A 23,496-nucleotide genomic window follows, 5' to 3' on the forward strand; every position below is an offset into this window, starting at 1 on the left:
AAACCCCCCACAAAACTTTACATTTCCACACACAGGCTGATGCATACTTGTACCGTGTCGTGATAAAGAACAGGAATGCTGACAGATCTTTAGCTGTCACCGTAGCAGTAACATGTTTGCAAAAATACTTGTTGCTTCCTAGAGTCCAATAACAACGACAATAGCGTCCTTAACTACTCAGCACCATTTTCCAAATTGTCTGTCTCATACTCATAGATTACTGCACCACTTAAAGTAAATCTGAAGCAAGTGCAGCCTATTCTTGAACTCCCAAAATTTCAACTTCCAGAATTGGTATGCAAATGAGACAAAAATAATTCAAAGTACACCACAACTTGTCAGGGAAAGAGGTATAGCTTGTTTTTTGACAACTATGCAATGAAAATATTTCATATATTCCAACTAGCAGAATGATGAAATTCTTAGATTAATTCCTAATCACTTACTTAATTGGAAGAGAACAGTCTATTTCATATAATGTGCAACTCTGGTTTAAATAACCTCTAAATTTCATATGAGGAAATCCTCGGTCTTTTAGAAGACATTAAAAAAAAAAAGAAACAAGCAAGTCTTACCATTTTGATGCCAGTGGAAAACGTGACTGGTTTTACAGGTTTGGGTTTTTCCAGCTGCATTTCTAGCTGAGCAGATCTGTCCTTATGCTGAGCTAAAAGCAGTGAAGCAGGAAGACTGGAGCTCTCCTGTAAACATATCAGGAACAAATTTGAACTCTAAAACAAAACAAACATTAATTAACACCGCATACTCTTCAAAACTGCAAGCTGTGTCTGGAAGGCCGTCACTGGCAGAGCAGCGCAATGCTAAGTATCCTCTCAGAGACAGTTTACAGAAAACGATCATTTTCAGTAACAAGAAAAAGCTGCAGCAACCTCATAAATCAGAGTAACCTGCAAACAACCATTTTCATAGAATCCACATTAAGGACAATATAACAGCCTCCTTATTCCAACTGGCCAATGCAACTATATTTATTAAAATAAAAAAAAATTAGAACTTAATCAGAGAAGGAATAATACCAAGTAGTATAACTTGGATCAGATGTTTATCTAAGACACATTCTTTCTGCAAATGAACTCAGACCAGTTTGAAATTGTTTCCCATTAGATTTCACCTGAGGCCGTTTGGAAATGATCCTTGCTCTGCTTTGCACAATGGCACTATTGTAAGTGCAACCAACAGCATATTTATTTTCTCCTTCACCAGCTTATTTTTAGGGAAGCCAGCCAATTTTAAATATATATATATACGTGTGCGTGTGTATATATATATAAAAGTATATATATAAAAATATATAAATACATATATTTAAAAAGTAATAAAATGACTAGTTAAGCAAATGAACTACTTAAGCTCTCAGAACAGAATGATTATTAACATACATATGTAACTGCATTCTTGCGAGAGTCAGAAAATTATTGGCCAAGTAATTTTCTAATAAACTAATGTGACTATCCACATGCACACCAAAATCCTTGAGACTTCCTAGCTAGAACAACCGTAAAGTTGAGAGGAGGGAAGAAGTTCAGACGGATTCTTCCCCGACTGCGCTAGCACAGTATTTTATTCCTAAGGCCCTCAACCACCACGTATATTTCTGTTTCACGGAACCAAGCAAATACTGAACTGTGAACCATATTTGTTATGCACAAAACCAAAACAAACTTTAATAAATGGGGCTGTGATTTTTTTACTTATAACAGTTCAGGGTAAGAAGTTGGAAGTTTTTAATGCCGCAGATGCCTTGCTGTTCACTGTATCCTAGAGGAACCTTCTGAAGTGATCACAAAGAACAGTCATGTTGTACACTGACTTTTCACATCACTCTCCAGTCCTCTTTCCTCTCTAATTTCTGTTACGCTTACTTTGTCTTAGGACTAGATTGCAAGTGCTAAAAGCAGAAAAATCTCACACGACGAGATCTGGTCCAGAGTCACAAATACAACAACTAAGGCACGGGATCCTACTCACATTTCTGTGATTAACCGGGAGGAGGGGAGGCAAGAGGTTAAAAACCTAAACTGTAATAATAAGAGACATCTAATTTCTGTACAACCAGGAGAAAACTTGGACCATGCAACTTCGAAGTGTGGTACGTGTCTGTAACCACCACGCAGCAGCACGCGCTGCTAGCTGGCAGCAGAGTTTAAGGATGTTGGACTCTCTTACTCATCAGATTTAACATGCTGTGGGAGAAGGGAACAGGGTGAAGCGTTCTCTCGTGCATTTTGCCCTCTCATATTCCTTAAACGTTCACTGCATTTCTAATACAATAACTGAAGGAAGGCAATTTTTGCACCAGCTTCTCAAGAGGTCGCACAATGACCGGTAACCGGATTACACAACTGTGGGAAACCCACGGCGTGCCAGCAAGCCACCACATCCGTGATTGTTTGTCCTTTCTAATACGCACATCGCCCTTCTGTTAACCAGTAACTCACATGAAAGGTCCAATCCTGTAAGCATTTATCCATACCAGCAATTTTCTGTATGGGGAAAACAAGCTGTCTAACAGTATGAACAAAGTCAGTCCTATGCAAAAATTCCTGAAAGATGTCTCAGAAACCCTGAGGTTCTGGTAAAAGCAGGGACACTTGATGTCTTTAAGGCACCTGGCCCTTTGCTCGACTCCAAGCTATGCCACAGCCCAGGTAAAACCTGCCTCTTTGCCACGTGCTGCAATGCCTTTTTGCTCATGCCTGGGAAGCATGGCTCTTCAAGAGGAGAGTGCTAAGTCCCACAACACAGGCGACATCTAAGAGCAGATCCTCTGTATACAGGTGAGAGAGTTTATACAGTAAGTAAAGGAAGTGCCTTAATATTTTAATGAGCCCCGATTATCCAAGTCTAGAAGGTTAAAAAAAAAACCACACATACAACTCTTCTAATAATATGTAACATGCATTTGAGACTACAAGTCTAAACTACAACAAGGTGTTGTGCTTTTAAAGTGAGAGGTTTTATTGTAAAAGAGGTCACTTATAATGAAAGTAATATAAAATCTACCTAATTTAGTACTGGGAGGCAAAACAGGCAAGAGCCTAGGCAAAGCACCCGATTGCTTTTCCAGTAGCCCACAACGCCTTGCTCACCTTTCCACTGGCCTTCCCCTGCCTGCTCCCAGCAAAGGACGGGTTTGTGGAGCCTCGGTCCCAGGTCGGGTCCTTTCCGCGTGACCCAGAGCTCCTCAGGCTGACCGGGAACCAGAGCCTGCTGCACGACATTTTAAATACCAAACATTTCTGCGCCTTTTTCCCTGCCTGGACTATCTAAACTATAAGCTCTTTGAAGATGGGACAGTATTCTTGTACCCTTTTGTAAACAACTGAGACCATTACTCAATATGATAACGCCATAAATAATACCTATAAGAAACTGTGAATCTCCTTAGTCATAAGGATTTAAGCACCAAAGGTAAAATTCTTTTTTTGGAAGAGGAAAGACCTGACATCTCTACCTGCACCACACAAAAGATCTGTCTTAAATTTTCTCTTCCTGCCAGCGTGGGGGTGGGGGGGGAAGTCCGAAAAAAATGACCAAGACCCAGGCCAAGTGGGCTGTAGGTTCCCAGCACCGGGCGATGCATCCAAAAGAGACGATTCAAAACCAACAGGTGAAATGTTGGCTTCCCACCATCCTCTACACTCACAATCCCGCCGCGTCAGTACTTTTGCCACTAATATCACTGTAGCCAGAACTTAATCCTTGTTGTTTCAGCACAGTACCAGCAACCATAGATGTAAGATTATTTTTTTAATGTAATTCTTTACACTGCTACTGCTTATGCTTGCTTTTGCCGCATTTCTCAGTTAAGTTTTACTTATGATCAGCTTCATTTTCAGATTTTCAGCACAGCATTAGAAGGATTTCAGAGACCATAGGAAATGTTTATTTGTTTAACAACTGCTGGTTTTCCAGAGACTTTCTAAGTCATTATACAAACACTTCAGTGCTGGTTTTATAAACCTTTAGTATTACAAAACAAGTTTTGGCTTAAATTTAAGTTGACAGTGCCCCTCCATAAACACAGACACAACTTAAAATTGCCCGATTTCCTTCCTTGGCCTTTAAAAATCACCTTTCTGTTGTTCTTAGAATATTAAGATATGTTTTAGTAGCAATACATATGCAATCACAGTTAAAACTACCTATTTTGGTCATGTTTTAAAGATTATTTATAACCATTCTTTCCTCAAGCCATCTGGTGAAGTAGGTTTCCAGTAAAACCAACTGCTGTGTTAAAAAAAAAAAAAAAAACCAACAACACTCCCCCAAAAAAACCCAAAACAAATACACCACCACTGGTCTCTAGTAAATTAAGAGTGTGTTTTAGAACAGGATTGAAATAAGTCAGAAAGCAGTTCAAAACCCCTATTCTGAGCCATTAAATTCAAGTTCATAGTGGAGTTTTTATTAACTGATCCACCACTCAAACTATTCCTAATTCTGTGGGTTGTAAGCACTTTTACCTTTAAAGTGAAGAGAGAGTGCTGGATGCAAAGTTACAGACTTGAGGGATTTTCAAGGAACATTTCTGCTCATCCCTGCCTTTGTCTACCAAAAATGAAACACCAGCTCCTTCCAGCAAAACCAATGACAGGTTGCCAGGACTCCTAGCTTAGGAAAAGGCAGCTCTTCAGGAGAGCCCCCAAAACTCCTAAATTGCACATCGATGCTCTCTCTTCATGTCAGTGCCTTCTGCACTGCTTCAAAGAGGAACTCTACTTTTCCAGGAAAAGCAGAAAAGCATCTGTATCTTGAATAAGAACTGAGAATACAAAGCAGGGAATTAATGCTGTATTAATGTGAGATAAACTGGAATACGAGAGAAATTCTGATTTAAATCTGCCAGGCAGCTTTAAACCACATTGACATAGCTGCACACATGTATGCATGCATATATACTTCTCCTTTTTTCTGATTTCCTTCAAGGTTACACATGGACTGTTCTCATGGGTGTTAGACCACATGAATGTGTGTGTGCATGCGTGGCTGTACACACATGTGTATTAAAAAAAATTGAGATTTGAATCTTGCTTAAATAATACATTTGAGCTTCTCTATGCCCACACATCATCATTGCATTTCAGATGCAGAATCAGTAGAAAATTCAGCCAAAGACAAGATTAACACAGTTTCCAGAAGTAGCCTGCATTTTTCTTCAGTTGTGTACGCACCCCTCGAATCCAAGCTTCGTTCACTTCAAAAGGAGCAACTCATACACAAAAAGTTCGCAGTAAAAGAACATGACACACTCAAGGCAAAAGATCTTTTCCTTTTAGTAGTTTTTGAATACAAAGGGACCACTTATCATTTAGGTGCTCCGACTCAAAAAGGGTCGACTAACGCTCAAATAATTCATGAGGTTGCTGTCCCCTGTTCTCCACCATCTCCTCATTGCAGAGGTGGCTGAGCTCATGAAGTAGCTCCTGATTACCATTTTGCTTCAAGACACCAGATTACCAACCAATATTCAGGACTGCTTAACAAGCCAACAGTGGCTTGTTAACAAGAGTTCACATTATGGCTGAACCAACTTAGTAGCTCCTCTCTAACCCCCCTCACAAATTGCATGATCAGCCATGCACCAAAGCGAATGCAACTGTCATCAGCTGAAGGCAAAGCAAGCAGGCAGTTACATGGCTGCAGAGACAACAACCTCACCCATCACACCTCAGGTTCAAGGTGGAGTAGTCACCATCTCAGCTATGCTAATGCAAGCCATCCTTGATCACAGCCAAAGCCTGTGGCTTTCATACTGTCAATAAATTAAGCAGAAATCCAGACTTTCATACTAGCTCTTCTTCAGATATGCAGTCAAATGTCAACTACTAAGTAAACTGGTAGAGTGGCTGGACTCACTAAAGCAGTTTCTGAAATATACTTCCATGTGCCAATTCACAACAAAAGAGCTTTTCAGTGGAAGCTCACTAGGAAAAGGAATGAACAACAAAAATCAAAACAGGTAGAACCAGGAAAATAGCCTTCTTCAAATACCCAAAAAACTTTCTGCATTATTCTTTGCTAGAACCTTATCCAGGATTAACTTTGTGTTGAAACAGTCAAGAATGGTTTCGCAGAATTAATTTCTAACCGGCACTGGACATTCTAGGACGAGTCCAATTAAGTCTATGAATCCCAGAAGCGCTCTTCCTTCAGTCCTTAGCTTACCAAAACCAGAACTGTTTGTAACATTGAAATGAATGATAGGCAAGAGAACAGTAACTCAAAACATGCAAGACAGGGAAACAGAAAGGGGCAGATGTGTTAATTCTACACAGTTAACCATGGTAGAGATGAATGTCAACGTACTTGCTGTTTGCTCTGCTACTGAGCATTCAAAGCCTCTGGTTTTTTACTCACCAGATCATCCAAGAGTGCCTGCTTATTCTTCCTTTTTATCATCTGCTGTAGTTGTTCTTCCTTCTGTATGAGCAGTCGCCTTTGTTCATTTTCCTGTCGCTCTACCTCTAAAGCTTCCTCCAGCTCTTCCTGCTCCCGCGTCTGAAATGGAAATTAGAAATGGACTTATAGCAATCTTCCTCCTTGGGTGGACAAAGCTCGCCCACAGCTCTACCAAAGGACCTAGGGCAGACCCTAGGTCTGCCTAGGCAGACCAAGCTTTTAAGGTAGAATTTCATGTAGAATTTTGAGGTGATGGTGATGATTCTACCTCCTCTTACTGTCCTGTGTAAAGTTCACTTTTTTTTCCTTGCTGCTCTCTGCAGTAACCATTCGGATCTTGGCTCTTTAAATGTTAGAGAATGACTACAGGTTTTCCTTACACCTTCACTCTAAAATGAAGGCACCCCTCTCTGCTCCCACACATGCTACTTCTCGAGTGATGTAAGTGGGTGACCAAAAATGTCATCCCACAACACTGTTTCTGATCGCCCCCATGATGAGCTGCATCTTGCGCGCAAAGTACGCTGTGTGCCTCTTAACAGTGGTGCAGAAGAAAAATAAGAAGTTACAAATCTGTGAATATTAACAGAGAAGCTTATAAGCTAAAACATATTTAAGCATGAACTGTAAAAAAGTCACATTCCCAGAAAATGAGGAATTTTTCCTGTAACTTGAAGTCATATGCCACAAGAGAAGAAAAGAAAGAAATAACTAGTACATAGTGACTAGTTTTTATTTCAGGATTTACTTCTTGAGAAGTGTTTTTTTTAACCTGTAAACTATTAAGTCATCTGTGTTTGAAAATCGTAGTGGAAGAAAAAAAGAGGAGGGCTCAAAGACAGGGGTGGGGAAAAGGATTGCAGCTAAGCAACTTTATACAGGAGAGGGAATCAAAAGAATGTTAGTTTGGTGGTAAGAAGGTATAGGACGATAACATACAGAAAATATTTTCCAGATCTTCCCCACCAAAAATACTAAAGCAAAGGGAGATTCAGTAAAAACGCAGAGATAATTAGAATTTTATAAAACTTAAATGGATGATCAATCCACAGAAGCAGTTTCAGCAAAACATTATTGCAGCCAAGAACTTAGTAAAAATCTGGGTTTGTAACAAAAAGACCTAAAGTTCTATCGTATAGTGATCTGACATATGCCAGAACAGGCTGAAAAACATCCCTTTACCACGCAGATCAAGCCAATGGGTCCCAGGGAAGCCCTGATTCCTGGACACAAGAGCTGACAGGTCTCATCACCTGCCACCAAGCCAACAGAAGTTGCTTTCATTTTGTCACTAGCAGCGACACTGGTAAAGAGCTGGTCACCGACCAGCGACCACCTGAAACTGGATTCTCTTTGCATTTAATGAAAGGAAACAAACAAACAAAAAAAATCCCCAAGTTGCTAATTGAGGTAATTTCTGAGAATTAAGGGATCTAGTTAGTTCAGTCAACAGAACTGAAGAGCTCAGGGTCTTTAAGACATTCCAAGCCTCTTCCACGTTTATCTACAAAGACTGCCTGGAATTTGCACTGAAACAGCAGAAAACTTGTAGGGAAGTGCTGACAGACCTAGTCTGAAGAACCAGGCCAGAAAAATTACAGTCAGAAATAAGTAACCTGATGTACAAACCTAAACCAGATCAGACTACAGGAAAAAGGAAGAATTATCACAAGTCAGATGAAATTCTTTCTGAAAAGAAGACCAAACAAAACAGTAAAACAGAAGACAAAGGAGCTCAGTAGGCAGTGAGGGCTGTGTCAAGCTTAAAGATAACCTAGACACAGCCCCAACATCTAAAGAAATAAAAATGATCATGGTGAAGCCTGGAGTAAACTCAAGCAGACAAGTGGAAGAAGTAAACAGAAAGTGTAATAATATTTCACCACATTCAAGAAAGGACAATCAAGAAAACTTAAACAAAACTTAAACACAGTCACATCACAGAGTTCAGACAAAACTATTTCAAGACTGAACAAAGCAGCGAGTGAAATTAAACATCTAGTAACAAAGCGGGAAGTAACAAGGCACCTTATGACTGAAGAATAGCAGACATTTAAGGAAAAAAGGCACATTTGGGAAAACTGTAGTCCGCTCAGAATGCAAGGTTATATGCTGACTGAACTAACCATAATAAAAATAAATTTGTTGTGACAAGAACTCCTTCTCCAAGAGTTGTTCGCTTTTTTATCCAAACCTGTGTACTTAGTTTTTTTCTGTGCATCCTGCATCAAATCCAGAGATATAATAGATGGGTTAGTACACGAGTAGCAGGATCACGAGGAACTGGCTACAAAGATGAAAAATATGGCTTGCCTTGACAGAACAACAGGCAGTTACTCAAACCCTGAGGTGACAGGTTCAATAACTTAATATTTTGATTTGTAAGAAAGAATGACAGACTCATGAGGACAGAGGTGAGAAGAAAATAACTTACAAGACCATGTATTTGGAGACATTAATTCATCAGTTAGAAACCAAAGAGGACAAAACATGATGCACTACTTGATCACTACCGATTTTGAACTTCCCAAATGACAGTGCTACAAGAGAAGAACAGTCTTAGGATCAGGCATCTCAACGTGGAAAACCAGCCATCTTTTATAAGAGGCTGTTAAGATCTCTGCTACAATACTGCATTCAATTCTGGTCCCTTCTGCTTGCCAAACACAAATTGAAACTGAAACAGGCAAAGGGTAACAAGAACACCAAGAGGGAAAGAGAATATCTCTATTCCTCAGGAGCAAACTGTTGAAGTGGACAGAAAAATTTATGTCGGTTCAAGAACGAAGGGACAATGACTGGCCATAAGAAGCCTAGGTGAGAAATTAGGACACCTTTTACCATTTAAGGAATAAAGACATTCCAAAACCTGCCAAAAAGAGCTAGAGAGAGAAAGCACCCTTTCAGCTTTTGGGAGAGTGGTAAATTTATGGGCAAGATCACGCAGTTTTTGTAATGGCAACTGCGTCAAGTCTATTATTATGTTTCAATTGTTGAAAAAGAAATGTTGAATGCTTCAAATGTTGAAACAGAAATAAAAAAAATGTCTCCAGATCTCCAGTAAGTTTGGATTCACACAACCTTGTCCAGCGTCCACCAGAGAGCCTCTAGCACAGCAAGACCATACAGTACAGAAAACAGAAGGCCCAGGGGGCTTGGGTGGGTACCGAGTATTTCTGTGCTGCTTGATGTGATCACGCAGCTTGTGCGCAGGCTGCCTGAGAGTCACGTACATGAACGGACGGTGGGCTGCAGGCAAAGCACGCTGTTCTCATGGTGACCCTAGAGGTTGCACCTACATTGTAAAATAAGACATGTAGCCAAAGATTTGGCAGGTCTCTTCAAGCTCTGCAGCATAGGATATTGCACAGTGTCAGAGACAGGATAACAGATCAGAGATGGACCCCTAGGGAAATTTCCTTGCCTTTAAAAGGAAGAGGTTCAAACAAACATTTTTCAGATTCCAGTCTCCTCCTGTGAAATCCTAGAGCTAAAGAAATCACTGGGAGTTTTGCCACAGACTTCAGGGGAGTGAGGATTTCACCCCTACTGATTTGAAAGCAAGTCCTTAGTGCAACTGGAATACAAACACAAAACCTTGTCATGTCACGCTCTGGGCAGACATTTTCCTTCAAGAACCGATAACAATGTGTATTTTTATACTGAAAAAATATTTAACAGATTAAACTTTTCTTACAGAAAGAAATGCTTACAAGTTTATTTTTAAAGAACAAAATTCTATCTGAGCTGTATTTTAAATTAATAAACCTTCGAAGAACCATGCATTTTGCATACAGATTATGTATACAATACTCCTGATGTTATTGTTATCAGCTTTTGAACAAAAGTTTTAATGTTTGTTTCAACATCTTTCATTTTAAATCTTGCATAAACCAGACCTATGCTTTCCCTCAATTTTACATCTCTCTCCTGGGAGCTTCATAATGTCTGTGTCTGGATTCCTTTTTTCCTTTGGATGAGAAAGGAATGATTGTCCTGGTATAGGAATGGACTTGGTCTCTCTTGGATATTGTCCAATGACACTGCCAGCACGCATGCGGTGGTGATGTATTATATGCAGACTTCACTGCCTGTCCCTCTTTTTAAGCCCTTCCCAAAATAAAGCATAACTACATTTCAACTACCAATTTAATCTCTTTAAGCAGCACTAAATATCAGTATTGCAGAACGTAAGCATATTATGGTTCTTGAATACAAAGTGAAATCTGCATAGTGCCTTCAGCTTTGACTTGGTTTTAAGATATTACAGAAAGCACTCCACTTTGAAAATCCTTTAATTCTTTAACTAATGAATAAAAATTGCAGGGGAGAGTAGAAGTTAACTAACCAGTTTTATCTTATTTTTCTGAATGACTTCTTTGTTATCCTTCTGATACAGCTCCATTTTCCTTTTGGTGTTCTCCAAATCCACATTGTTGGTCAAGTTAAATACTGCATGAATATTAGAAAGACAGAAAGTAAAAGTATTAGGTTGGCACGCATGACTATGACAAAGAAATACTACTCTTATGTTCTCTACCCCTTTTAGCACCAGACACAAACATCGCAATAAGAGAATTTATTTAAATATGCCCTGTCAAGCAAGACACAATCTGCTAAATCACTGCAAACTTCAGCAGAAGCCAGCAGAGTTCCTTTAGGTTTACACATCTGTAGGAGATGAATATTTGATTTTTGCATCCTATTTTGTGATATTGATAATGATACATATGAATAATCATAATATTATTCATAAAACATTGACTTTTCAAGTAGCAGTTACAGCTAAGAACACAGTGATTCCTATAAAATTAGACTAAACACATACATATTAAGATAACGTTAGAAATTAAATCATTCCATTTCATAAGAGTATCTAATGCACAGACTGTTCAAATTCTCAGGTACACAAAAAATTTTCACATCATTTGATAACTTAAAAGGCACCAATGTACAATTACCTTTATTATGAGGAATCTGCAAATGCATCCAGATTAATAGGTTACGTGACATTCTTTTGATGTCTCTCGATGGTGACAGACTATATCTCACGTAATTGTGAGCAAGCAGCATCGGCCAGCAAGCTCCATAGTTTAGCACAACATTCCCAATTATTTACACATGGCATGGAAGATACCTCAAGAAATTGAACAGTTTCTATAATCAACAGCTTGAAAGATGTAGACCCTTTGGATGATTAGTAATTTGATACAATGCCTGAGCCTTTCACCTCTAGGTCACTGGTTCAATTGTGGGTCAAGGGAATTCCAACTGAAAGCCATTATCAGTGGGAAGTCGCTTGGTGATCACCATCCAGAGTGGATGCTGGGCTCATGCCCATGGCCTTAAAGCTATTGAAGATTGCCAACATACAGTGCTCAAAGCCTCGAAGACCTTTGTCACATGGCTACAGTAAATTCACAAGAGCAGCAGAGAAATTTGCACTGCCATTGATAAATCCTTCGCAAGAAAACAGCAGCATAGCGATTGCACTAAGTCAGACCCTGAGGAGGGGAAGGAGGTTCTAGTGGAAATGCCAGCACGGGACTTGGAAGGTTTTGGTTCAGTTCTCTCTTCCTAAGTTCTGAAGCGACTAGGGCCAAGTGAATCCTGGGCACATGCACTGCTGCCAAGTCATTTGTCTAAGTGATGATGCTAGAGAGAAAGAGAAGGAAGAAGCATGAAGTCTGTTGTCACTCATCAGGATGGCACACATCTCAGTTTGGTAAAGATTATATCCCTTCTTTCATCCTCGCCACAGGTAACAAGGCAAAAAATGAGCTTTAAGGAGGGTTTTAGGTAAACCAAACCATGAACAGCCTAGACTGGCAAACCAGCTGAGAGCAGCAAAGGAAACAGCAAGAAATCCAAGCTGGGAGCAAATGTGGGTGGGGGGAGAAAACAGGGAAGGTCCAAAATGCTAGAGTTGTGGGATACAGCTCAGCTCTACAAACCCAGCTGTAGAGCAGCCCACTACTGCCCAAAAGGGTCAGTCCTGCTCTCACATCCCTCTTCCCAGGCACAGGCACTGTGCTCTGACTTCAGGGCTCCCTGGATGCTTTGCAGTGTCAACAGAAACCCTCCAGTAACTTGAACGGGCTCAAAAAAGGGGCCAGACACATGCCAGAGATGGTACAAGGAAGTAATAAAAGTGTAGAGATGAGAATAGGAATACTCTCTTTCCAGGAGTACTGAACCACCACATCATCTTACTCTTATCAAAAGTATTCAGTCCTTCCTTGAACTGCAATAAAAAGGGCTAGGCAAGATACAGCTGAAGAAATTCCTAACCTTAAGCAAACAAACAAAATGCTCATTTATTTTCTGCTCCTCTTTTCCAAATAATATGCAATATCAAGAGGACTGACATTCTGATTCAGCCTGGCTCTTAAGTCATCTGAACTCTTCCACGCCCACCCCAGCATCCTCACTTCAGAAGGAAGATTAGAGATGGAGGTTGGTTTTGTGGTTTGATTGGGAATCAACGCCTGAGTTCAATTTCCAACTTTGCTACTGCTCCTGGGCAGATCACTAGGCCTCTGTACTGGAGGTCTCCCACCAGTAAGAACCAGGAGTAGAGGAACAAAGCTTCCTTTCTCCTATACATCATCTGCTGTATCTCCGTACTATAGCTATATGTGGCACCTATCTCTAGTCTTGATCTCATCTCAGGTGGTACCTCTAGGCACTGCTATAACCCAAACAAGGCATTCAAAGTTCAGCTCCTTGGTTTTTGGAAGCAAATTACCCATTTCAAATGTATTTATTTTTTTCTCTCCAAAAGGCAAAACAATATTTTCCAATTTCATACTGCAACAAACTTATACTTTCTGGTTGTAGCAACATTTCCTCAGTAAAACACATTAGTCTAAGTTTTTAGTATTTTAATGGCGATTTGACCTCCAAATTTCCAGCCTACAGTTCCCTGCTGACAAGCAGCTTAATATTTGAGTATTACGGCAGAGAAGAATTGTCATGTGAAAATGCTGGCATACAATCAGACCAAGGCCCTGCAATGACAGCAGCTGCATGGGAATGTCAGCACTTCCTACAACTTAAATCCACACACCAGCTCTCTAAACTCTTCAATGACGACACAAGAAAGAAATAGCATATGAGACATGCTGTGCTAGCAGGATGCCCAGATGCCACCTTCAGGTGCAAGAGGAGGAGCAAGATGAGACGCCAAATGCCTTTAGGCTCCTGAACATCTTGGGTGTTTCTCTAAAAATAATGCAGCAATAAGCTGATGATCTAGGTTTTGCAACTATTGCTGCTTGAAAGGTTCAGGGTTGGGGTTTTTTTTTTTTCCTCCTTTCTCAATTACCTTTAATAGGTTCAACTAGTCACAGCCTAGGTTTGTAAAACAAAACCTGTAAGATTTAAAACTCATACTGGGGAAAGCAGGCAAATTTTAGACATATGCAGATGCCTGACTTTATTTAGAACTACTTACAAAAGCTGGTTTATTTTGCTACTTGATACGAAGTAACATTTCCATGCGAGAGATCTGTTTCTGCATCAATGTTTAAGAAATCTTCAATATCCACCTGCATAGCCACCTTGAATGCCCACTGCTCTGCTCGCAGGTGAAAGATGGTTTATTTCCCCTTCTGTTTTCCTGCTGTGGCTGGAACCAAACCACAGGTAAAACCTTTTCAACGGTCAGATCTGCTCATACCATGCCGATTCTGCTGTCAGTCTTGCTCTACTCTGTCACTTGAGGATACGGTAGGACACCAGCAATCAAAAGATTCATACTTCCAGCACCCTCAAAGGCCAGAGCAGATTTCTCCCACTGAATATTGATTCATAGTCATTGAAGAGGAACATTCTCTTGGTCCTAAGCATCTGCTCCTCAACACTAAGTTGAGCAGACATTTCAAGACCTAAAATACTGAAGAGCTACATTTTGTTGCCACAGTGTTAAGACCTGGATGTCTCTATATCAACATCAGTGTCAACAGTTGACCTTTAATAAATTAAAAGAATATCTTGCCTCCTACAGTAAACACCCTAGCAGCAAAACAAACTATGGTCTTTGACACTGCATGGTTATCAGTGGCCAACCACCCAGCCAAAACATCTTCCAACATATTTTCTAATATATTTTTCATGAGCTTCAAATGTCTTTTCATCAATATTCAGAGAATACAAATTCTTGCCATTGTATCCTCCCAATTACAAAATGGACTTGTCAGTTCTAAGGGGCACTAGGCCACAAAAAAAAAAAAAAATGAAGAGTATTTCTTTCTCTTCTCCCGTGTCCCCTCCACAAGTTACTTGGCATCTAAAAAAACCAACAAGTGTCAAATCAAAGAACACAGTCACTAATACTCAGCATCTTACCTTTTACATAGCTAGGACTATGTAGTATTTTTTTAAATTTGGTCTGCTTTGAGTTTTGCCAGAAATTTATTTTAAATATAATTCTTCCAAATGTTCCCTTCTTAAAAAAATACAACAAAACAAATTATAAAAGTAGAAGAACCAGAAAGAGTTAAGAAAACCTAACTCATATGCTACACCTACCCTGAAAAAATATTGGTATAGATCCGAATATGACTGGCAGATGGCTAGTTTGAAAAGGTTTCAAAAGACAAGCCAGACTTATTTTTGTCCATGTTGAAATATAGCATAAGCCGATATAAGAGGCCTGAAACCCTTCAGGGAAAAGAAACAGAAGCTGTTTTGTATGCAACAATTCTTTATCTACTTATCCATCTCACATTGGTGGGTTTATAAAATGACTCGCCTTGAGACATCTGTTGAAGTATAACAGGAAGACTATTGTGTTTTTCTGAAACATTTCATTCTATTTAGGTAAAACTCCCTACTTCTGAAATTCAGCCTCTACAGGGAGACTTTCACTGCTTTTCAAAACAACAACATTCATTACGCAATTGTACAACAAATGGAAAAATATTTTCCTAGTTATAAAAGAAAAAAGAAAATGAGACAAAAATTTTCATTATATGGCACAACAACTTGTCCAGAGACACAGCACTATGAATGAATGTCACTCCACTGCAGGACTTGAAGTCCATCAAAATCTCCCTGGTTTAGTCTGAGATACTGCAAATTTTGAGACCTCTCCTCCTAGTTCCTTAAAAGACAGTAGTGTTACCACGTAAAAATATTTGCTATTCAACTATTAGGAACATTCCCTCTCTGGCAAGACAGCAGATGATTACTCTGATGACAATGTTTGATCTGCATTGCTGGTATGAGCCCGCTGAAAATTTTTAACTTAGTAAGTATTAGTTTGCTATAAACAATATCCCTCCCACCCTGCTACAAACAACTCCTTGATCATCATCATCTTCATAAATCACCAGCTAGAGACCAGGAATGGCAGAAGAGCGACTGCTTCGGGCAGAGCGCTATGAAGGGAGAGACAACCGCATCCTCAGCCCGGCCAGGGAGTCCAAAGCTACTGTGGCACCTTCTGTTGGTACTTTCAATGCCCGCGCCAGCCTCTGCCCCTGTACTTTTAAGAGGGGTAGGAGCAGGGCGAGGGGGAGAAAAGATGGAATAGATCTTAACAGGTCCCTTCCAAGCAACATTTCTGTGATTATAACAAAATAATTATCAGAAACAAAAGAAAACCCACAGCTACGCCAGAAAAAAAATCTAGTTAGGTATTAATAATTATTTCTGTTTATCCTCAGTTGTCTCTTATTGGGAGAATAATTTTCCAGAAAAATATCTTAGCATAGTAATAAATGATTGAAATCGCTCAGCCCCATCGGTCCAAGAAAGATCATTTTGGGTGGAACAGTGTGATACTGAAAATTTGTTCAGATGAGATGACTGAAATGGATCTTTGATAAAGCTGCCCAATTTCCAGTTGGGTTATTCCCATTGTCAGGATCAGCAATACCATCCTCACGCACACACACAGAGGAAAAAAACCACAAAACAATAAACAACACAACCCACAAGCGATCACAGATACCAAAATCCTTTCTATCCAGAGATGACTTGTGAGATAAACATTCTGAGCGAGGCAAGTCACCAGGCAGCTGGTATTGCATAAAGTCTTAGAGGAGTAACGAGATACAGGAATCCGAAGGGCACAAATAAAGTCGTCTTCTTCCAAGTCGAATGTACTGAATGTTTTTAAAAAGCAATAATTACTATTAACAATTATGTTGCGGTAATGCCTAGAGGCCTCATTCAGGTATCAGGAGAACAGTGCCAGGCAGTGTGTATACACATGCTAAGAGGCGGGCCCTGCTCTGGAGAGCTTACACACCGGGTTTTGAAACACTCCCTACAGAGATACTCTAGGGAAGAAGAAAATCTTGGGGGAAGAAGAAAACCTTGTAGAAAGAGTGAACAAAATTTGCATGACGTCCAGAGATTGTAACCTGTAGCAACACTGTAAGCTTTAACCTTGCCCCTCTCGTCACAGGAGCGTAGACCTGACTTACTCCAATAGATGTTGTCCGTGCTTTTCCCAAAGGCAGGTTTTAACCCTTTCACTTTATTTTTCTTCCTAGTGTTAATGACAAACTGTGTTTACAATGTTCTCAAATTGTCCAACTGATTTTTCTTCTCGGGAAAACCTGCTTTAAAATGTGGTTTCTATTTAAAACCTTGTATAACGCATTTTAGCCCAAAGCATTATTTAGTGGCTACGTTCTAAACCACTTCAAAAATGTGTTTTTTATAAAAGAAATCTTAAGAGGTGATTACCCTTATGTTTGTTTGACTTTCCCCTCTCACACTTTTGCTGTACCACCCAACTCTTTTCTTTAAATAGAAAAAGTCTGTAGGTATAACAATCCTGATATGAAGGGGGAAAATGTGTTTCAAGTGAGGTCATATATCACATCAACGGAGTAAGGCAGTGCAATTGCTGCAAATGTTGGAGCTGACCTACCTGAAACATTTGGAAAAAACTGTCAGAATTGTGCCAGGATCACATGAGGTATACTTCTACAGGGTGTTTACATTTTGTGTCTGCCAAGCAACTACTTCATTTAATCCTCCACAACTTAGAAAACAAAACTTACCAGCAAAAAGAAAACAGGGTAAAGCCGCACTTTGACCCTCCCACAGAAAAACTGAAAATTTGGGGTGGATGGAGAAAGGGGAAATCCAGTTCTCTGGCCCCCTGGGCTTCCTAGCCTGGCAGCTTGAACAACTACCACCAGCTACTGCCAGGCTGCTGTACATCGGCCCCACAAGGCAAAACTTTGCTCTGCATGACTACACCCTTTCTTTCCCTTCTTGCAGCCTAGTTTTTCCACATGCACAAGCGAACAGGGAATACACATACACAAAAGAAATAACTACTCTCAGCAGTAAAATGTGAAGTAACCAGAGTTGAAGACTCCTTTAACACGTTGTTCAGCCATGCCACACACAACATGCACAGCAAAAACACTGGAAGAAGTCACACTACCGCTACGTACCGGCCAACGGTCAGGCGGAGACCTCTGCCCAGGAGTGCAGGCAGGGAAGGGCTTGGGGAGATGGGAACTATCTACTAAGTTTGAAAGCAAGATGTGTGCAAGGAGCTTTGTCACCAGGGAAAGGAGAACAGGGCTTGAATTCTTACCCAAGGTGTTGTTCTTGAATCTAACCAGCCCTCCAGCTTCTGGATCTGCCTAAAGTTAGTAGATCATAAATGACCCCTTTGATGGTAAAAATTAAAAGCCTTCTGACTGCACTCCTCCTTTCCTCTTACCACCCTGGCTGCTACATGAAGAAATTAGGAGGTAGTCGTACTTTCTATTCCTTTTAGTATTTTAGGTGTCCCTTTTGGGCAACTAACTCCAATTCCTAACAACTATCTATTGAGCTTCGACATCATATGTTTGCAGGACCAGCACAATTACAAATTCACTCTTCTTCACAATGTTATGACGACCAGCCATGAACTCTGCTGCTTCTAAACCAAGTTACCAGTGCAGGCTCTGGAACCATCTGAAATTTAACAACCTAATCCCAAGAGCTGGAGAATCACAACATTCTGCAGAAATTGATGAGATTCAGGCAACTTCAGCTCCCTTGTTGCAGATCGCAAAAAACCCCGTAACAGCAGTAAGTAGGAAACCTGTATTTAATGCTACATAAATAAAAAGCAGTTTCCTTTCCATGAGCACCTAGATTCTTCCAGGATCCTCTGGCTAAGATGCAACCATTCTTTCTACTCATTCCCTCCTTCCCCCGCACCATCCAAAAAATATACAAACAGAACTACACCCACATCGTCTCCTCCAGATATTTGGACCCTTATGAGTGTGCCTGGTGTTTCCCAGCCACACAATTTAGCTCTCCAGCCTCAGCTTCCTAATGCCAACAAAAACATGATACATTACTCACAGCAGTAAGTGTACTGGATAAATTTCTACAAAACACCACAGTGCTTTGTAGCTCAAAAGAGGAGCTCCTTTGAGAAACCAAAGGGGAGCAGCGTCTCCATGTTTTCCTTCAAATCACATTGACTGCCCCTCCTGCATGTTCTAAGCCACCTCTACTTCCTCCGGAACAAAAAAGAAAAGCCTCGGAAGCTCATAAAACCCAAGAAACAAACCATTTAGGAGTCACTCCTTTGAACACATCCTTGTTTTTCTAAGCAAAATCCATCACTCCGCCGTAAATCGCAAGTCACCCTAACTGAGAAGAAAGTAAACTCAGTTGATAACATAGTGCCTTCCCAAAGGGCAAAGTTCCGCTTCAACTAATCCAAAGAGAAAGAAATCAATGTCTCTTCCTAAACCTTCTCCATCTGCAAAACAACATAAAATGCTACTACAGTGGTATGTAAGGTCATCAGCTTCAAAGCAGCTTCAACTACTGTACTTGCAGAAGCAAAAATGATGAAAGACACCATATGGCTTCTGTCATGGTAGATAAAGCTAATGGAGGCATATAATGAAAATTTCAATTTCTCCTCTCTTTGTTTAATCTTTCCCAGTGCAGCACCAACAATCCCCTGCAAGCCTCTCTTTTCCAGCAGTAAAGCACTACTTCCTCTTTGAATCATGTTTTTTCTCTGGCAGATAAAATGTTTTACTTAACAATGTAATACAGTTCAGCAAATATGATTAAAAATGTACAGAAAAAGTAATTAGATAAACATCTGATACTATGATAAATCCTATTACAGAAACTCAACTTAGAGATTCTCATAGGCAGCTGAGTCAGAAGATAAAAGCCTATGGTCTCATGAGCACAGCACATGAAAAATGCAAGCATTAAGACTTACCAATTTCTTCTATTTCTTCCAGGAAATCATTATATTCACTTAGACTGGGAAAGTCATCCTCTCTTTTATTGTATCTTTGAGAGAAGAGAAACAAGTATTTATATAACATACAAAGATGCAATTTCAATTCAACAAGGCTCTTGCTGCAAGCGTATTAAGTATTGACCTAGTTTTATCAACTATGTGCTTTGTGGCTCCCACGACTGATCAACGTACAGAATCTTTAAAAGGAGACTTTTAAAGATCTTTAAAAGCGCTTGTTTCAAAGGAAAGGAGCCAGCCTAGCATAAATCGGTGCTATCTTTGCCTACTGTTTGCCGATTCCTTTTCCAGAGTTACAGGTAAACAGGAGCACAGAGGCTAGGATATACTAATTCCAAGCCAGCCCTTCAGCATGAGAAACCTGTTAAAGGCAGAGACAACAGTAACGCCCACAAGAAAAGCTTTTCTAGAAGTTATCAGAAAAGGGAGTTTGGCTTCGTGCCAACAACAGAAAGCACGTCAGCAGCAAAATGAAACTGCTACACAATTATCTTATTTCATATCAATAGACCATTCCAGAACTCATTTATCCAACTCTTGATAGCTGGAAAAAGTAAAAAAGTTGAAGGGACAACTGGCTAGAATGTGGAAAGCCTCTGAAAGTCAAGACATACAGGCCTTCTTCTCAAGAAAATATAAAGCTGAGATTCTGCCTACTCTGTGGACCAAGACACATGACAGCCAGGAGTATAAAAATCCAATCCCGAGAACTTGGGCCAAATTCGAATTTGGGGACATTTTTTCTGCCTACCAAAAACTAATCTGGCAAATCCAAGTCGGCCAAGCATTTTACAATGTCCTCTGTTCTAACTGTACTTCGTCCTGTGTTTAGTCAACTAAGTTGACTTCATTCCAGTTTGACTTTTGTTAACTTCAGTAGACTTTATAATCGAACACAAAATTATTACTACTTTCCACATCAGCATCTTGGTATTCAACGACGCAATTCACCCACATCTCAGCAACATCATATGATTCATTTAGTACTCTACTAAGTCTTAGGTAAAGGCTGCCAAGCTTATTTACCTGTACATTCATTTTTGCACACACAACTCCCTCCAGCTTTGTTACGTTCCATCAGACCCTCTTCTACCAAAACATCAACTGGCTCACTTACTTTCTTTAAAAAATATTGTTTCTTGGCCACAAGGAGTGAGATGCAATTTTAGACCTCATTTATCTCAGTTCCAAAAGCTCTCAAATCTGCGTGACAGACTAGTAACACAAGGCTTGTAAGGAAGCATTTCCACTAACAATTGCTGTGTGAAGTAGAAAATAATGTGAACATAGCTTCTCTTTTGTCCATATTCATTTTGGGGGGAACTGGCCTCCAACTCTCAGAGCAGGTCCCCTGGGAACAAAACAATCAAGGTCCTGTCTCTTGCCCCACTCCCATGTTCACCCCCTCAAAGGGAAAGCAGCTGTAGTCCTCAACATCTAATCATCTCCATTCAGGAGGCAAGCCTTTGCCAAAGGAGGCCACATAGAAACACCCAACATTTTCTAATGCTAAGCGGGAATCCCTCAAGGCTAAATTGAGAATTCAGCCCTCGGTTGCTGCATAAAATCAGTGTCTTTGAAATTCCTCCACATTAAATGGAGTCAAGTTTTATGGGTTGTCATTTTAAAACAAAAAAATTCTCTCCTCTGTACTAATGGAGGAATAAGTCATTTTTTTTTAAATGGTGATCCATGAAATATATCCATCTTCTGTTATTTAACTGGTGACACTCACATTTTCAGCACTTTCTTCCGAATTTCCACTTCCTTGTCGACAGCGGGATCCTCAAAGAGCTGTACCCTGAAGTTACTCTTCCGCAGGGGGGTATCGCACTCCTGGCAATTCCCAGCCCCTCTCACAAACAGCAGTTCCACACAGCTCTCGCATCTGCAGGAGGGAGGAAGGGGTATAAAGGCAGATAGACATTAAACAGTAACTGAAACACAGGACTGTCCCCCTCTTTTGTTTTTGCCCCCCCCCCCCCCAAATACACAGCGCATCTCCCCTTGATTTCACTATTTCTTCAGCACCCAACAGTGGCAAGGAGGCAAGGGCTCTCCACCATGGCCTAAAGGACACAATCTGAGCAGCACAAATGCATTTATTCTCCCTGCCCAAACAACTCAGCCTCTTTGCTGAGACTGAAAGTTCATCTAAATGCAATGATGGGTTTTGTGTCAAGGGGAAGCTCGTTTACTGACACCATCAAACTCATTTTGTGTGGACCAGACTGCAATATCCTTATTTACTCTGAGCACTACCCTGCTGCACAGAAAACCCCGTATATTTTCTTGATGCCATTCACGGTGCAAGGTACTATTCAGCACAAGCAGGATCTTGCCCGCAGCCTTCCAAGCATCCTCCAGTACTACCACGGAGGAACCGCTATGAAACCTGAGCTAAACTCCAGCCCAACACAGCTATAAGAATCGAAATATCACTTCAACCAGCAACCAGCATTATGCAGCTCTCCTGTGCCTTCTGTTAATACTTTTAAAATTGGACATAAAATTTACTTTACACAGAGGCTGCACAGAAATAAACCAGAAATACCTTTCTGGTTTTATTTCTTTTGTCTTAATGAAGATTTCAGATTTTTAACAAGACACTTGCTGACCAGTCAGCTGGCATTTCATAAAGGAAGAACACACAACAAGTAAGCCAATTTTTTAAAAAATAACTAGTTTTGGCTACTAATAATGTGCAAATTTCTAGCCGAGGACAACACCTGCTGCAGTCATTTCCTACTGCTGGGGAGGCAAGGGGATGCCTATTTATAGATTTGCTATATCGAAGCCAAACCAGTTGTACATTAAGGCCTAAGCTGTATTGTACCTTCACGAACTCAGCACAAAAGCTAAACAAGTGAAGAGAAACAATACTGACTTGGTTGCAAAGAATCTTAAACAAAACTTTCACTCTGCTGACCTACCCCCAACTAAACTGGTTCCAGTACTTACAGAGGCAGAGCTGGCTAGAGCCAACCAGTTTTACCCAGCTTCTGTTTTCAAGATTAGAAAGTGCAAAACAAATGCAATTGTATCTTACAATTAAAAAAAAAAAATTGAAGCAATTTTTTTTTGTTAACACAAGTAGAACTACAGTTTCAAAATGCATCTTGCACAGCAGCTGCCAACGTTAAAAAGCAAACCTTGAATTTACTTGGACGTTTTCCTGCTCCGGATGCCCTCTAGTTAGAAAACGAAGCGCATTTAAACACAATTTATCTGGGAAGGGAAAAGATCAAACCTTTTAGCACACTAGGCCTGAAATTCAGAAGTTACTGGGACATCAACTCAAGAAGTACGCTTCTTTATGACAAGACTTCAGGTCCCTGCTATGGCAGAAGGAACACTAAAGGCACGAGCGAAGGCAAGGCAGGGAAAGGGTTTTCTCCTTCCTCCCCCAACCTGCCTGTGCATGCATCAGCCCAGTACGTAAGGACAGTTTCACCGTCTCCTTCGCTTTGGCAGCTCGTGCTGTTTGTACATCTCTCTCAACACAGCAACCGAAGCACAGCAAAAAAAACCTGCCTCCTCTTTCCTATTTTTAAGTGATAGAAAAGGGAGTGTAAAGCTAGAGAACTTGACAGGTGGAGCCAAGTGCAGGTGTTTGTATTGGTTTTTTATCTTGGTATTGCCTAAGGACCGACAGAACAGGGTCTCCATGTGCAAGATATTATGCACAGACAGTAGCACCTGAAACTACTACACTTCCCCCCCCTTCCCTAAATCAAAGGCATTTCAAGTTTACACAGGACTTGACTATGGAAAAAATCCCTCCTTGGAAAAGCACTTCATATAAGTGC

General features: G+C 40.4%; 1 protein-coding gene across 12 annotated transcripts in view; it reads right to left on the reverse strand.

Annotated features, from left to right (window-relative positions):
- Nucleotides 1-23,496, reverse strand: part of MNAT1 (MNAT1 component of CDK activating kinase) — a 126,443-nt gene that overhangs the window by 67,612 nt on the left and 35,335 nt on the right. For 10 of the 12 annotated variants that reach the window (XR_015702383.1, XR_015702385.1, XR_015702384.1 and 7 more), the window contains exons 2-6: nucleotides 21,423-21,575; nucleotides 19,646-19,719; nucleotides 10,772-10,875; nucleotides 6,382-6,522; nucleotides 576-701 (exon numbers count right to left, since the gene is read on the reverse strand). Coding sequence is in view for 9 of the 12 variants with exons in the window: in XM_087747966.1 (XP_087604092.1) it covers nucleotides 576-701; nucleotides 6,382-6,522; nucleotides 10,772-10,875; nucleotides 19,646-19,719; nucleotides 21,423-21,575 (598 nt within the window). In the remaining 3 variants the exon portion in view is untranslated. The remainder of the gene's footprint in view (nucleotides 1-575; nucleotides 702-6,381; nucleotides 6,523-10,771; nucleotides 10,876-19,645; nucleotides 19,720-21,422; nucleotides 21,576-23,496) is intronic. The other 2 variants (XM_087747974.1, XM_087747975.1) reach the window with 1 other exon arrangement.

This window comes from Nipponia nippon, unplaced genomic scaffold (assembly GCF_047370975.1).
Source record: "Nipponia nippon isolate SJK-2023a ecotype South Korea unplaced genomic scaffold, ASM4737097v1 scaffold_11, whole genome shotgun sequence".
Taxonomy (NCBI): Eukaryota; Metazoa; Chordata; class Aves; order Pelecaniformes; family Threskiornithidae; genus Nipponia; species Nipponia nippon.